Raw genomic sequence first — 16774 nt, forward strand, 5'->3', positions numbered from 1 at the left:
CAACCCATTACATTGTTATACATTTGGGATGAAGCGTACAATTCTCAAGGGCTGTACACACCCATACAAAATACATCACTGATGAAATGTAGCCCTTAAGAAAGAAAGCACCTCCCACCTCCACTCATACCTCCCTACACACACACACACACACACACACACACACACACAGATACACTTTACACTGGCTATGTGCTAATTGGACACGGATAGGGGTTTGCAAACAGAACTGATAGTGATGAGAGGAGCCCCTGCAGCACTGAGGATTGGGTCACAGTCCTTCATAGTCTCAAGAATGAAATCATCAAAAAGCAACAGAAGAGGACATAGAAAGCAAACATCTTGATACATGCAAACAGAAATACTGTCCCCGGCCTTGAGGCTGCCAGGATTTTATATCTATCCCATAAACCAGCGGCCCATCACTCTGGTCATATGAGTGCTGGGTTTATCAATGTTCAGGTGCTTTGCAGAAAAAAAGACAGGGGAGAAAGGAAGTAGGAAATAAAGAAACATGGATCACTGACCCCCAAACTATCCCATTCCATTCAGATTGTATTGCTATTTCCCCACTGATCTATGCCATCTGGCTGTGGATCTAAATTTTGGCGCCCCATCCATGTGGAATGCCCCGACACACGGCTCAGCTCGCAGTGAAATGAAGGGAAAATGAAAATAAAATGAGCCGAGCTTCTCTCCTGATCCTGGTCTCAGCTCTGTCCTCTGCTCAATCTCATCACTCTCTCCCTCCCGTGTCCTCCCTCCCTCCCTCTCCTCTGTATCATCCTCTTCCTCCATCCTCTCATCCCTCCCACCTCCCTCTCCTCCTCCTCCTCCTCCTCCACCTTCTCCTCCCCTCCCTCCCGCCACCCCTGGGTAATCAGTGTGCTCTCTCATTCCGTGGCACACGGAGACACATTGATCTGGCAGCACGCACTGATGCTTGTGGATGTGCACCTACACACACACACATCAGAATTGGCTCTCACACACAAAGACTCACACATACATTGATCTGGCCCGCAGGTCAAGTTCAATAGGAACAGCTAAGCGGGCCTTTTTTTTTTTTTTTTTTCTTACAGACTAGCTCTGCAGTATACTGCAAAGAGCACTAACTCCTGGTCTCTCTTTCCCTCTCTCACACACATACCAACCAGCACATGCACACTCTTTCTCTCTCTTCTTTCTACACATACTGATTCTGTCACCTGAATCTGATAATAAAACTGCACTAAATAAATGAACTCTCATATGGCTGCACGGTAGTATGACATTCTTGAGCAACAGTCATCTCTAAGTTTAACACTTAAAGCAACAAATGAGTAAAAAGAAAACCGAAAAACAACTGAACTCATTGTTGTGAGTCCAATGCAAGGTCAAAGGATAATATTGACTGGTGTTAATGTTGCATTGGAAGAATTTTGTTTCCGGACGAGGTGTCCGTCACAGTTCTGCTTCCATAAATTTGACAAAGGACAAAAAAAACAACAACAAAAAAGCTGGTTGCACACATGCAATCTGCTTCATATTTGTACATATCATACACAATCACACAACACGAGTTATGTACAAATAAGAGCAAATTTTTCCAGCGAGACAGAAACACACAAATGCTGTAGAATATGTGCACCGAACAACCAAACAGACAGAAGGGAAACATGCTCAGACAGACAGATAAAATCAGAAAAGCACTCAACACGCTGGAGACACATAAGCCAACATCTCAGTAAGCAAGCACATGCTGGGATTGTTTGGGAGGGAGAATCCCACTTGACTGAAATCTCTCTTTTCCTCTCTGTGTATAATTTTTTTTTTTTTTTTTTTTTTTTACTCTTTTATGATTCAGGAGTAATTTATCCCTCAGAGAGAGAACAAGAAAGACAGACGGACATGCAGAGAGGGAGAGACAGTGAGAGCGGGCGAGAGCAAAAGAGAGAGAGTCCCACATTTAGCACTACACTTTGATTTAGTGAAGCAAATTTAATTTTGTTTGCTTTATGCAAAAAAGCGGCATGGGCCCCGACTTCTGTTGATTTCCACTGGAGGCAGAAACATCACTAATGGGAGTTAGCGCCGCGCTCAGCACAGCTACAGGGCTACGACACTAACTGAATTAGCCTCATGCATATATTAAATACAGACCTGCTACACAAATTAGCCTAGTGGTATGTAGCCTAGCACCTCACCAGTGAGGCTTTGAGATCTGAGCTGCAAATTAATTGGCTAGGTTGCCTCCAAGAGTAGCTCCTGTTTTTTTTTTTTTCTTTTTTTTTTTTCCCCTCCACCCTGAATTATGCTTTCCAATTGCCGAAACACATTTGATATGCATGGAAAAAGCCATGTAAAGCAGTGTTCCTTCACAAAAGCAACGTTTCCTCTCATTCCTGCAGTTTTGTGCATCTGCCACTCATAATGACTCTAAGGGTTGTATGTCCCAGTATACCTGCAACTGCCTGAACATATAGACTGATAATACACAGGAGGGCATCTCTGAATGTACCCAACAGAAGCATTTTATTCTTGGCATATACTTCACTGCTATTTGAACATTGCTTGGTCATTCACTGCGAATCATACAAATTCTGTATGCTGAGAGACACTGAAATAAAATTGTTCACATCTGTATCCCATAGTAACTACAGACAGGAAATACTGGAGGGCTTTACCTCTATTACCTTTTAATATCCTGCCAATGGTGAGTAAAGGTAAGTTCAGGGAAGGTGTAGGAGTACAGAAAAAAAAAAACCTTTTAGAGGAAGAGAGACATTGCATTTGTGTTTGTGTGTTCGAGACAGAAAACAAGAGACAGAACAAGACAGAGATTAGTTTGACTACCACATTGAGAACAGCTGTTATTGCTCCCTCAGGTCTCTCCCCTATCCATCTTAGTTCGATCCCTGGACATACACCTTGGCTCAGATTCAGGATCTTTAAATGTAGTCATGGATTAAGTCAAGTCTCACCACATCACTATTCAGTAGGACTCACATTTTGACCTTGACTTTAAGGTTTGAAAAAGTTAAAGAGTTTTGCTTGCATGATAATTAATTTATAGACAATTTTAATGCGTATTGTGGTGAAAAGTGATATTTTGGTTGTGTTATTGTGGTAGCTTTTGCACGTAGCCTCTAACTTGTAGTATCGTAAGCTCTAGTAGTAGGGGTCTGTGCGTTTAAAGGGGTGTTTAAAAAGGCAAAACAAAAGTAAGAGGTCTATTCAGTGGGCCTCCCTCTGCCCTGCCCCCTAGCCTGTAGGAAGATGGAGCACACAGTGTGACTGAGGAACAGCTGGGGTCTCTGGCAAAGAGACAGAGCTGCCTAAAAAAATCCAAAAAGCACATTTGACATTCGATGACATAAGGACTCCGCACAGGAAAACTGTTAAATTGTCTCATCACCTTTTTGCACGTCAACTTTAGTCTTTCAAAGATTGCATATTGCAAATTAAACACGATGGTTATCAAGATATTTTGTGTTGACTAATGCCTAGAACTCAGTCTCAAATCCTAATTTGCAGAACAAACTGAAGTTGGACTTGGGCAGTGAGGAAGGCGACTCTGAGGACTGACTACATTTGGGCTACTTTTGTTTTGGTGAGGAGCATGCTTGTCAGAACATTTGCTTGGCTCCTTTATCACACTCAGTGAGTAAACCCCCTATTCAAACCTTTTTTATTTGTGTGTCAGCTCTTTGTCTGGGCCATCATGCAGCGCTGGAGTCCAGATCGGAACTTGTCGCAGACTCAAACTCATGACTCGGCCTTGGACTGAATGGCACAAATGGGACTGGAGGTTTGGTGAGTCAGCTACAACACTGGTCCAGTTCTGTAGCAGTAGGCTTAAATAGGAGTGTGTGGGGAGGGGCTTGCTCGAATATCCCCACTTTAAAAATACAAGTAATGGCAGCAATACAGTGACCACATCATGACCACTCCCTGTTGTTGTCCCCCCGCTCCCTGTCGTCCTAACTAGCATGTCGCAGCACATCCACACAGGAGCGCTTTCCTTCAGCCCTCTGCTTACATTGGTAATGGACCAGTCTAGTAACTCGTGTTTGCATATGTGAGTCATCGCTTTGAACAACTGGACATGTCACTTCAACGTTTTGAAGGACAATATTGTTTCCAAAGACACGACAGACTTTAGTCAGACAGATGTGCCAATTGAGGTGAATTTGTGTGTGGTGTATGTGAAAAATATCAAGTGGGATTCAGAGTTGCCATCTAAGTGAGAAGCAGAAACTGTGTTTTTGTTAGTGGTGAATTGGTTTCAAGGGTTTGGAACAGAAGTGTGAAGTTTTTGCCATCTTTATTCAGGTTTAGTACTGGTCTGTAAACAACTCAGATATCTGAAAAAAAAAAACAAAAAACAAAACCCTAATCCTGCAGCTTTACTGTATATGAGAGAAGGAACATTGATCCTATCTAACTCTCTAGAAAACAGTCAATTAGTGTGTTCCCCAAAATCTCAAACAGTTCTTTAAACGTAATGCGTTTCATTTTCCAAATCTGTCCTCAGTGTTCAGAGGAAGCAGGTAACTGTTTAAAAGGAGCCATTAATCTCCGGACTAGTCATATTAGCTGAGCAGAATATGGGTGTGCAACTGTTTTTTCCCTGCCGATGTCTGTCCACAGCTACGCTGATCAGTATTGGTAATTGATACGCAGACCTGTGCTTGTACAATCAATCCGAGCAGTGATGTCTGTCCGCCATTAGGGCGTGTAGCAGTCAATCATGCACGTCAGTTCTCAGTCATTTTTACCACTTTTATTGCTCTGTCTATTGTGTGCGTGCAGACTTACAAAAATAAATTACTGTTTGTTGCTCACTTTTCACACACGCACACACGCACACACGCACACACACACACACACACGCTGCACCTCTTCATACGCATTTATGAGAGCCTTACTCACTCTGGTCCTCTCCATTGACGAGTCAAAATTTACTGCCTTCATTTCTTAACTGGACACTTAAGCGTAAATTTACATAGATACAACTAGAAGTGTTGCTGCTGAAGACCTACACAGCACTCGTTCATATTGACTATGCATGCGCTATTACCCATTGTGTGTCCATTTGCATGGATAGCTGTAGATTTATTTATGCTGTAGGCCATAGTGCAGACTTGTGTATGGACATGTATGGAGATTTACACCTGTTTTAACCCCGGGGTTAGCCATCAGTATTGATTAGAACAGACTTTGCCAGATTTTAATCCCTGCTTGGCCCAAGACTATCGATCAGGGCGCTGAGCTTTCAAGTGGGTTTAACGACCTACCTGCCCCTCCTCCTGTCCCTCGCTCCCCCGTTTCAGCTGCACTCTTTTTCTAATTGGGAAGGAAAGGAAGAGGTTTGTTATTATACCCCAAAGCAGAAGTGACAGGAGATGTTAAGACAGGAGTCCACGCTTTGTTCTACCAATGGACTCCTTTCTCAATGCCAAACCATTAAAGTAGGATGTGACAGCATGCAGGCCATAAGATATGACTCCACTCATGCTTCTCCTATCTGGAGTTTGTGTAGGACATTATAAGGCAAGAGATGAGATGAATCTGTGCACTTTGACAGCCGTGTCACAGTAAAAATACCTGCTGGTGAAATATGGTCACTCACCTTGGGGTAGGAGCATCCCTTTGTGTCTTTATAGGCCCTCTGAAGACAGTTATATGGGATAACATTGGAAGTCTTATAGGACCCATGGTGCTTTGGGACTTTGGAAGTGTTGTGAATTTATAGTTCCACCGAATGGTCACCTCTATGAATGGTCCAACACGGTAATGCTGGAAAATTAGAGCGCGAGCTTTAGAGATATTTGAGGAAGCAGAAATATGAATTTCAGTGCACTGCAGCATGTGGAAGCATTCGTCACTGTGTGTGTGTGTGTGTGTGTGTGTGTGTGTGTGTGTGTGTGTGTGTGTGTGTGTGTGTGTGTGTGTGTGTGTGTGTGTGTGTGTGTGTGTGTGTGTGTGTGTGTGTGTAGGATTGTTACTTGGCTTGCCATTTCTCCTCTATTTGTCCTCCTAGAGGTAGAGCAGGCGAAGGGGAAATAAATTGGAGAAAAAGAATAAATCAATGCTAAACTGAGCACCAGTGAGACCTCCTAACCCTGGCACTGTCTCTCTCTCTCTCTCTCTCTCTCTCACACACACACACGCACACAAACGCATGCAAAATTCTGTATAAGTGTATCATAAGCAGATGGTTTGGTGGGTTTGCATTCATGTATCCTGCACAGGATGTTCAAACCTAAAGTGTGCGACCTTATCCCACTGTCGCTCTTCAGTCATTGAACTGCCTGACACCTGGACCATTTAGAGCACACACACTTCACGTACACGCTTCGACTTCAGCTTTCAGCCGCTACATATCAGCGGATGCTACAACAGACAGCCATTCAACGGTTGTCGCTTTTTACACACCGACACTTAAACTCAATGCACAATGCACTCTCAGACTATGCCTGGTGCTTCAGCTTCAGCTGACATTTCAACTGCTTTCATTGCATACTCTTTTAAATGACAGTACAACTGTTTTCATCTTTCACACTTCAACCAGCATTTCAAGGCAAAATTAATAAATTGCGGCCCTTTAACGGAATTTACATTTGAAATTTGAACACATCATTCAATCTTGTGTGTCTTTAGGATTGTCTCAAACTTCTTCCTGTCTCTATCTCATGTACACAGGAACTCCCCAAACCAGTGCATCGGTCTGTTTGTGAGGAAAAGCTGGATGCATTTTCTGACTGCAAAACCAAATGACAGAGCAACAAAATAGGACATCCTGACATCACCCTGCTGTTTCTGCTGCACTGTACCGAGCTGAGGCCACAGACGGAGCCAAGGAATGGAGGTTTGGGGGCAGTGGGAGTGTATAGATTTGGATTATGGGGGGTGCACTAGGGAAAGGCTCTTCAGTGTGTTTTCTATTCAACCTAAGTCCTCTAAGACCTCCTCATCTCTTCTGAGCGCACAAGCTGAGATCTGATCTAATGCTGAGTGCCACATGTGAGTGTGTGTGAGAGAGACACAGCACTTTGATGAGAGTCTACTGGGGATGTGAGTGTGTACGGGTAATGAACGAGAGTGTGTGTGTATGTGTGCGTGTGTGTGCGCTTGTGTACTCATGTTTAGGGGCAATGAAGGAGTCTAGGGTTTATATATTTCTCTGTGTGTGCGCCTATAACTGCGCACCCTCCCTCATCCCTGAAGGGTTGTTTGGGGTATTCTGTGCAGGTTTTGGTCAGGGGGGAGGTGAGTTCTCGGGGTCTTGTATTCAGATGTAATTAGCCCAGACAATGGCCTGGTTAAAGCTGGAATCCTTCGAGCCCCCTCTCTCTTTGATTGTGTGGGCCAGCTGTGGAGGAATGGCCATTATCTCCCTGTGTCCGGCAGCATAAAGAAGCCCCCCCTGCCCTAGTTACCCCTCCGCTAGGGTTCCCACAGGGGGAGGGAACGTAGGCTGGTAACACACTGGTCTTGAGAAAGCGAAAGCAGACAGAATAGAGGTTCGTTTGCAAACATTCGCTCGGATAAATGGCTCCACCTCGCACTTGAACCACTCTTTCTCAAACTAATATAGGAGAGCAGGTGGCACCATTTACACAAGTGCAAAAAAAGTGGCTTTTCACATCCGGATTTGAAGAGTGTTGGCCTTGAATGCAACTTTAGAGCTGCACTTTTGCTTTAAAGAATATCTCCTCAAACATATACCAGTAAACACGGGCTCCTTTCATCTATAGGTGCTTCTGTGTGCATGCGTGTGTTTGTTTTTGTTCTGTCTGTGTGTCTTTCAATCATAAATATCTCATGGAGAGTTCTGTCGGCACACAGGGACACTTAGGCCCATTAGACTTGCAAAGAAATTGAGTCTTTACAGCACTGGGGCCATATAATTACAGTTAATTTAACGCTCAGATTCTCCATCATTAACTCTGTCTTGAATGCAGAACAAGCAACAGGGAAACAGACAGTATGTACGTGGAACCGCTGCCTGTGTTGACAGCATACCCAGCCCTTTGACTGAATTAACAGCGACCTCTTCCTCCTGTAAGAACAGGCCCCGCATCGTTTATGCGTTATTAAGTCCTGTAATTGGGCAGCCAGTAGTTTGCATATTAGTCTATTAGGGTAATATGTTTTGCCTCTCTTAACACACGGCTTGTCAGAGCCCCTGGCGACACATTTGGCAATTCTCAGAATTACACCCTAATCATAAGACAGTGTTCTCTCGATCTCTATAATTCAATGTGCATCAGTTATGTCTACGCAACCTCGGCTTAATAAAATCTGTTGATTAACCTATCACTTCCTATGTGTGACTGTAGTCTGCCACTGTCCTTAAATGCAGCAATGCTTATTGGATTTGTGACTAAGACTTTAAATTTGCTACATATTTTCATGTATTTCCTTTGGTACTCACGATGTTGCATGGCACCCGTGTTTGAAGGTGAAATTTGCTTTTTTTTTGTGTCCTTTGAGGTTCCTTTCACCTCTTAATAGCTGTTTTACTGCCGGTGTCCCACTTTGAACCAATAAAATCACATCTCCTAAATACCAGTAGTTTGCCAAAGTAGGTCCAGGGACCCCCCCAGGGGTCTAAAAGGGTTTCAGAGGGGCTCAACAGAATGAGGGTTAGTTTCATTTCAAAATCATTGCATTCGTTTAAAACCACAACCAGCAGAGAGCACAAAACTGGTGCTTTGATTAATTTTCATAAACCAACAGAGATAGCTACATGGTATGCTAGAGTTTCTTAGTCTACACCTATATCATCATCATTGTGTAGCTGTGATGGAAGGTGCATTCTTTCAGGAAAAAAAGGGATAATTGCGTAAAAAAAAAAAAAAACAACAAAAAAACAAAACAAAACTGCAATACCAATAAAAGGCCTTAATTCAAAGTACAAAAGTACAGACAAAATGTACTTAAAAATGGACATGAAAACAATAAATATGCAGCCTGGGGGGGCGTTATTATGGATGCATTGTGTCAGTGGTGGTGGAGACAACTGTTGGGCTGTCCTGCTAATCAAAAACCATACATTGTTGTCACCCAGTGAGTGGCATTTGATATGCTGCAGCCAAAGTAAAGAACGTGTGTTGGTGGAGGAGGAAAACGTGCTGGCACTGTAGTCATGATTAAAGCATCCCAGCAAGGTGCTGTTGTAGCGAGACAAATATTTAAGGAGTGGCTGTGGCAGAGTTGGGGAACGTTTTTTGTGCGTTTAAAGATAAAGAAAACTTTTCCTCTTTGGGGCCTTGGTGCTGGGGAGGGGGACCCAGAGCCTCGCGTGCCACTGTGGGTGCGTTCATCTCAAAGTTTAGCCAACAGGCAGGTGTAGGAGGGGGCAGAGCAGGCTGGAGGATCCATTCTTGAAGCCTCCTCTCGTTGGCCCCGAGCTGCCCTCTCCTCTCACTACCCCCCTCCCCCATTATTTGTCCCGGCGGCCGAGCGCGCGGCCCCAATGGGCCCTTTGGAACGGAACGAAAAGAAGGCGCGAGCTGCAGCTGTGACGTGGGCGTTGTTGTTCCATTCACCGCGCTCGCCATGGCAACGGGGCAGAGACTCTGGAAGGACGCGTCCTGAGGGCAGAGAGGCAGCTGGAAGTTTGTCCTCACGGTCCCCCCCTCCCAAAAAAAAAAAAAACAAAACAAAACATCCCGGCTCTTCTCATTCAACCCTGAACCAAACCGACGTGTAACACTTTTGAGAAATTTGAGATATTTTTTTTTTGCTAACTGTCGCTTCATCCGTAAACCAGCCAACTTTTACGCATCGTTCTTGACGCACGGAACAGATAAATGTGACCCACTGACCCAGATCGGTGCTAATAAACTACTTTCAAACAAAAAACGGGGGGAAATGTTTGTTTCTTTGTATTCTCTCTCTCGCCCAGCTGAGCTCGCTCGGTCTTTTTCTGTGTTTACCATTCCTCCCTTCACTTTGCACTCTCGCATGCTGCAGGACCGCTCGTATTGTTGGGCAGAGTGATTGGGGTTTCTGTACAATCTCCCGTGACCAATGAGCGGGGTGCTGTCAGGGGTAACCACATCTGTCAGCCGTTCTTGGCCAATAAAGAGCGGAGCGAGGCGGACCACAGGTGCGCGCCTCTGCGTCCCCTTGGCACAGCGCCCGGGAGATGCTGGAGAGAGACGCCTTGCTGCCCCGTGGCGCAAAAGAGTTACTGTCAAAGGCAGCCTCCTTTTAACTCCGGCTATCACTCTGGCTCCGATAGTTATGGCGACCGCAACGTCCAACCACTACAGCGTCCTCAGCACCCCCAGCAGCGCGCCGCCGCCTCACTCGGAGTCCGGGAGCATGCAGCAGGCGGCAGTGTACAGGGACGCGCACACCCTGCTCCAGAACGACTACGGCACGTTACCGGGCGGCGGACATCCCCTCAGCCACGCGCACCAGTGGATCACGGCGCTGTCTCACGGTGACGGCGGGGCTCCGTGGCCGTCCAGTCCCCTCGGAGACCAGGACGTGAAACCCGTGCTGCGCGACAGTGACCGAGAGGAGCTGCAGAACTCAAGCAGTCTGCAGCAGCAGCAGCAACAACAGCAGCAACAGCAGCAGCAGCAGCAGCAGCAACAGCAACAGCAGCAACAGCGACACCCTCACCTAGCGCACCAGCAGGCGCATCACGACGCCAGAGCATGGCGAACCAGCACAGCCACCACGCACATCCCCGGTATGGCGACATCTGAGGGCCAGAGCCTGGTGTACTCCCAGTCCGGCTTCGGTCTGATGCCGGGGGGAGAGCAAGGGGGGATGCACCACCACCCCCTGCGGGATGAGGACCACCACAGCCACAGCCCGCACCTCAGTGAGCACGGAGGCGGCCCCGGGGCCCACCAGCAGACTCTGTCACACCATCACCAGCACGGGGGCCATCAGGACCAGTCGGACGAGGACACGCCGACCTCCGACGAGTTGGAGCAGTTCGCCAAGCAGTTCAAACAGCGGCGCATCAAGCTGGGCTTCACCCAGGCGGACGTGGGACTGGCTCTTGGGACGCTCTACGGGAACGTCTTTTCTCAGACCACCATTTGCAGGTTCGAGGCGCTTCAACTCAGCTTCAAAAACATGTGTAAACTCAAGCCCTTGTTGAACAAGTGGCTGGAGGAGGCGGACTCCACCTCGGGGAGCCCCACCAGCCTGGATAAAATCGCAGCACAGGGGAGAAAAAGGAAAAAGAGGACCTCCATCGAGGTGGGCGTCAAGGGGGCTCTGGAGAGCCATTTTCTGAAATGTCCGAAACCGGGAGCGGCGGAGATCAACTCCCTGGCGGACAGCCTGCAGCTGGAGAAGGAGGTGGTGAGGGTTTGGTTTTGTAACCGGCGGCAGAAGGAGAAGAGGATGACACCCGCTGGGGGACAGCTACCGGGAGGAGAGGACATGTACGGGGACACCCCTCCTCACCACGGTGGACAAACTCCCGTGCAGTGACCCCCCACCCTACCCCCACCCCTCCCGTTCCCGGGATAAAAACACGGACCGCTTACAGAGGTGTGATTCCGTCCCTGTTTGTTAGATTCTCTGTGCCGGATCGCTCGGAACTGGACCTGAGCCAGGCTCGGTGTTTGTTGGACCCACGGACACACACGGTGCGGAAATACAGTCAGTGGCACTCAAGCACTGAAAATACGCATAGCAGAGAACCGTACGGAGAGCTTTCATGCCGCGGAACTGCCGCTCTCATCGGGATCCGGCTGGTGTGTGCAAACCAAAAGAAAGACCGAAAAAAAATACACAACAAAAAACAAAAACAAAAAAATCACGCCCGACATTGTTAGGAAATGCTTTTGTATACCTTCTACCAAGGCGCCGGTGTGTCATCATGTCATGTGTCATTAAAGGCAGAGTGTGATGTGGACTCCGGCTGTCCGCAGGGGGGAGGGGGGGTCTAAAAACAAGCTGCGGGCATGATGTTAAGTCGCAGTCAGTGTGGGTAAATAAACGCCATCTTTCCATCATAACAAAAGCAACAGGGGCTCTGAGAAGCTTGTGGCAACAGAGGGCTGAAATGGCAGACACCTGCTGTACAATGTTTTAAAGGAAAGCCAATACCAGCCTATTATTATTATTATTATTATTATTATTATCATCATCATTAATATTATTATACGCTGTATCGATTGTGCCACTTCTACAATTTATAAATAAATTAATTATAATATAACATTTAATATATATAAATACTATAATTAAACATTTTCTCCGGCTTGATTAATTCTCTTACCTTACTATCCATCCTAAACAACATCAATAATAGTAATAATAATGATCAAAAATCAATAAATAATGGTAATAGTAATAATAATAATAAAAATGCTATAGAGACTGAGTGTTGGTTTACTTTAATGCTTTTCTTTCTGGGCGCCTGTTTACAGTGTTTTGCTGTTTATTATGTTATTTCTGTACTTTTCCAAAAATGCTGTGAGAAGAAAGACCGAGACTGTCCGGCTGGAACACTCAAAGCAATCCAGCCCATTTTGCCTTCGTTTCATAAGAAGAAGAAAAAAAAATTACAAAAACGCATAAAAAAAAAAAAAAAACAGCGACAAAACAACGACATAAAAAACGAGTTTTAAAAAACTGAGAAAACTTAAAAAAAAAAAAAAAAAAAAAAAAAAAAAAGAAATTTATCCTGGTACCAGCTCTGGCCTCAATGGCTATACTACTACTGTATGACTCATTCATTCACTGAGAAGAATATTTGTGGGATGTATCTCCATTCGTTTTTGTATGGCTTCGTTCGTTTGTTTGTTTGTTTGTTTGTTTGTTTGTTTGTTTGTTTGTTTGTTTGTTTGTTTGTTCGGTTTTCTCTGTCAGTCTGTGCCAAAGCACAAACACAGACACGTGTTCTTGTGCCACTTTAATCCTGTGACTAATAACCTGAACTCATGGTGGAGGGTCGTGTGGTGGGAATCCACCAGTTTTTGGAGATTTATTCTCTGACTGAAATTCAAAGAAAATATAGAAACACGAATCCAGCTGAAGGGTGGAAGTGGCTGGAGAGAAAATATTACATTTAAAGAGATTCTTGTTGTGGATTTTAGAGGGTATCCATTAGGCGTTTTACCTTTGAAAAACTTCCTGAATAGGCCTTGAGAGCAATGTGAAACCAAATGCTCTCCCTACTTTTTTTTATTATTTCATCCTCAATCAATCAATCACAATTAAATATAGCAATATTTTAAGCAATTTTTTTACTCATTCGCCCTATTTGATTTTGATTTGATTTTCTCCAACAATTTTCACTTTAATCCTTCAGCTGAATTTCAGTTTCTGAGGTGGAAAGAAAAAAAGAAAATCAACAAAACCAAAACAAAATCGCATTGACCTGAAATCTGTGATCAAACGAAGAGGGGAGAAAAAAAGAAATCTACGATTGCACAATTTCTATATGCTTTTTGTCATTAAATCGTATTTGTTTTCTACGACACTGCAGTCTTTGCACGTTTGTTGAGCTTCAGGTAAAGCAACAACTGGCAACAAGCTTTGTTTGTTTGGTTGTTTTTGTTTTTGTTTTTGTTTTTTTTTTGGGGGGGGGGGGGCATACAGGCTCACACTGTAATTATGAATTTCTTCAATCCGTCTCTGTTACTTCAAACCGTCCTTTTGCTGTGTCGGTGAAGTGCTTCCTGCACTGATATTGTGCTTTGGGGAGATAATCCGTGAAGATGCTCAGACAGCCAATCAATGGCCTAAAATAAAAAAAATAATGTTAATAAAAACAAACCAAAAACCCCTTTAATAATTATTAATATTTGACATCGGGCTAAATATGAAATCTAATTGACAATAATGACGAGCCGTAATTTAGGATATCAAAACAATTAAAACCTTTGTGTTTGCAAAGAGACACACGCCAGGTCTGCGTATGCTGTAGCACAGGCAAATAAGGCCTAACTGCAGGTGTAGGACAGTGGTGCAATATAAACCTGAGTTATTAGTGTTTCATATACGATCTGGCCTTTATTATACATCATAAAATGCTTGTAAAGATGTCCTATGTATCATTTTGATGTCCTTAGAAACATATGAATTATACTAGAAATACTAATATTTGTGCATACACGTATAATAATGAGTAATTGTGTTGTTTTTTTGTTTTTGTTTTTAGAAGACAGAAAGGCCTATAATCGGAGGTATAAATTCAAACACCTTGTTACAGACTTGTGAGTATACTGTTGGAGGGATGTGAATTGTTTGAATCAAGGTTTCTTCGTGTTCAGCACATCTCTGTCGTTTTGGATGTCCTCATCTCATGTCTCATGTTTTCTGATCAGAAGCTTGAACTCCGTCATTGGCCAAGTCAGGAACAGTGCTCTGTCTCCACCTAGTGGATTTCAAATCAGCCTCAGGATTTGATGCCCCCCCACAGTAAAATCCACACCATAGTTAGAGGGGGACCATAGATAGGATTTTTCTCTGGGATTTTACAGTTTCCCATCCTGAACAGAGTCAATATTAATAACAGACATGCTATCAGTCTAATTCTATTTGGAGACCCAGTATTTTATTCTGAACATCTCCACTAGCATTTGATTTCTGGCAGTTGAAGGAAATAACATTTTCTATTTTACAGTTGTGCAATTTGAAAGTAATTATCCTTGAAAGTTTCCCTGAAAATAAAAATGTAATCTTGCTCCAATCAAAGGCGAAATAGAGACCAAGCTCAGATATTTGGAATGAGATTGGAATTGAGTAAGTTGTGTTGAATTTTCAGGCTGCCGTTGATTTTTTTTTTTTTTTTTTTCCCCAGACGAATTTCTTTAATGTGAATGCTCCATGTAAATAAAATGTGAAGAAAATATTATTGAAAAGCAAAGCTATCAAAATCCAAATAATTAAAAAGATTCAAATATTTTTTCTAAAACCACTTCCTATGATTTCTGATGTTTATCTTCACCCTCCACATAACTAAAGGCTCTTTCATTATATTTCAAATCAAAAAAATATTTAATTTAAATCTATCAAATCTCAATCAAATCTCTAAACAAATGAAGACAAATGTTACAATAATAACAAGCTGCAGTTTCTTTTCACAACGTTGTTGTTTCATGGTTTCCTCTCAATATCATGACTCTGCCAGGCAAAAAGAGAGCCGTTTGAAAAGGTAAAGGGAAGAGGATGTTCAGATTTGTGTGTGTCTGTGTGCAGTTGTGTTAAACCAGGTCTAAACCCAGCTCTCTGGAGGACCTTGTTCCTGGATTCTGTCTTATCAGCAGGCGACCATCTGCCCTCCTCCTGGCCCTCACACTCCTACAGGCATCCTCTGCATTATTCATAATTTTACACACACAAACACACACACACACTCACACACAGAGGCACATTCACTCCTCCTGCCATACAACATCCCACCTCACACAATGTGCATACAGCTACATGTTACACAGTGACACACACACGATTGCTACCTCCAGCACTGTTTGCCATCTCTGACTCACCAGAGATGGTTTATACTCTGGTGTCATTGTCAGCCTTCAATTGTCTCCTCTGTCTTGTGTGAATGGGATCTCACAGGGATCCAACACAATGGTGACAGAAATGCAACCAGCCAAAGTCATCGCATATCAGCCATCAGTCCACGACTGTTTGCCTCTCTCCCTTTTCATGCTCCTTTTCTCGCCCCAAACCAGGACTCTGTCTCTACAGTGGTGCTCCCACGACTTGCCTTTTCTCTTCCCCTGCCCTCCTTTTTACTCTGTTTCTCCAAAGCTCCAGCATGAGCACAAAGAAAAGGGCAGAGAGCTAATCCTTCTGCATTGTTGGGTGGGCTTAGTATTGTCGTATGGCAGCAAGCACAGAGGGAGAGGGATTATGAGACAGATATATGCCAGAATATAGCCACCTCTGAATGCTGATGCTGAGCAATTTCTGATTTTTCTTTCACAGCGTAGCTCTGATGTCAACCCTCACCCGTACTCCAAATAACCGGGACAAAAAAAACAAGAGGAAAATACCGCAGCTATATTTAATGAAATATTATGAGTAATCCATTGTCATACAGCTTTTCATCTCCAGGTATGATACATTCGTGATCTTTTTTTTTTATGTAACAGAGCATTTTCTTTAAGGTCATCTTCGTATATTCATTTGTATTTCTTATTTACAGTTTGATGATATTCCACAAGTGTTTCGGAGCACACGACACCAAGAGACTATGCTATATGGCTTCTACAGTCTATAAGCAGAAATCTCAATGGGAAAGTGACACACACAACACGGCTGAGCCCCGACCCTTGACCTTTAACTGCTGAGGAACACTGAGACGGCCCACAGACAGTGATCTGGAAGAACTTCTCAATTTTTCCTGTAATGGGTGAGTTTTTACAACAGGGAGTGAAGACATTGATCATCAGCCGGACAGCAGGAGGGCTGATCTCATCCCACTCGCGGTCAGTTGTGTATTTTTTTTATCTCTATTCTGTGTGTTCTGTGTGTTTTTACAGCAAATGGGGGACACCAAACTGCTGTAATATAGGACATAAATTTCAACATTTACCAAATTACATCTCAAAACATGGACAAACATGCAATCACAGCAATGACTGCCTCTGTGAAAGTATGCAATTTCTTCAGTGTCAGCAGAGGATCTACATTATTGCACTCATACTACAGATCAATGAATAAATCAGTTTGATAGAAATTCTCAGCCAGGGAACAAAAACATGTATACATGAGAAGAAAAATGCATAATAATAAAAAAAAAATTACATATTTTAATATAATATTGTTTTTTATTCAAGCACATCCT

The 16774-nt window shown here is 43.8% G+C and overlaps 1 protein-coding gene across 1 annotated transcript; it reads left to right on the top strand.

The window, feature by feature from the left end:
- The first annotated feature begins 9785 nt into the window (after nucleotides 1–9785).
- Nucleotides 9786–12130, top strand: pou3f2a (POU class 3 homeobox 2a). Its single transcript, XM_029496590.1, has one exon. The coding sequence runs from the start codon at nucleotides 10024–10026 to the stop codon at nucleotides 11452–11454; it is 1431 nt and encodes a 476-aa protein (XP_029352450.1). The 5' UTR covers nucleotides 9786–10023; the 3' UTR covers nucleotides 11455–12130.
- The last annotated feature ends 4644 nt before the right edge of the window (nucleotides 12131–16774 follow it).

The sequence above is a fragment of the Echeneis naucrates genome, chromosome 24, assembly GCF_900963305.1.
Source record: "Echeneis naucrates chromosome 24, fEcheNa1.1, whole genome shotgun sequence".
Classification (NCBI taxonomy): domain Eukaryota; kingdom Metazoa; phylum Chordata; class Actinopteri; order Carangiformes; family Echeneidae; genus Echeneis; species Echeneis naucrates.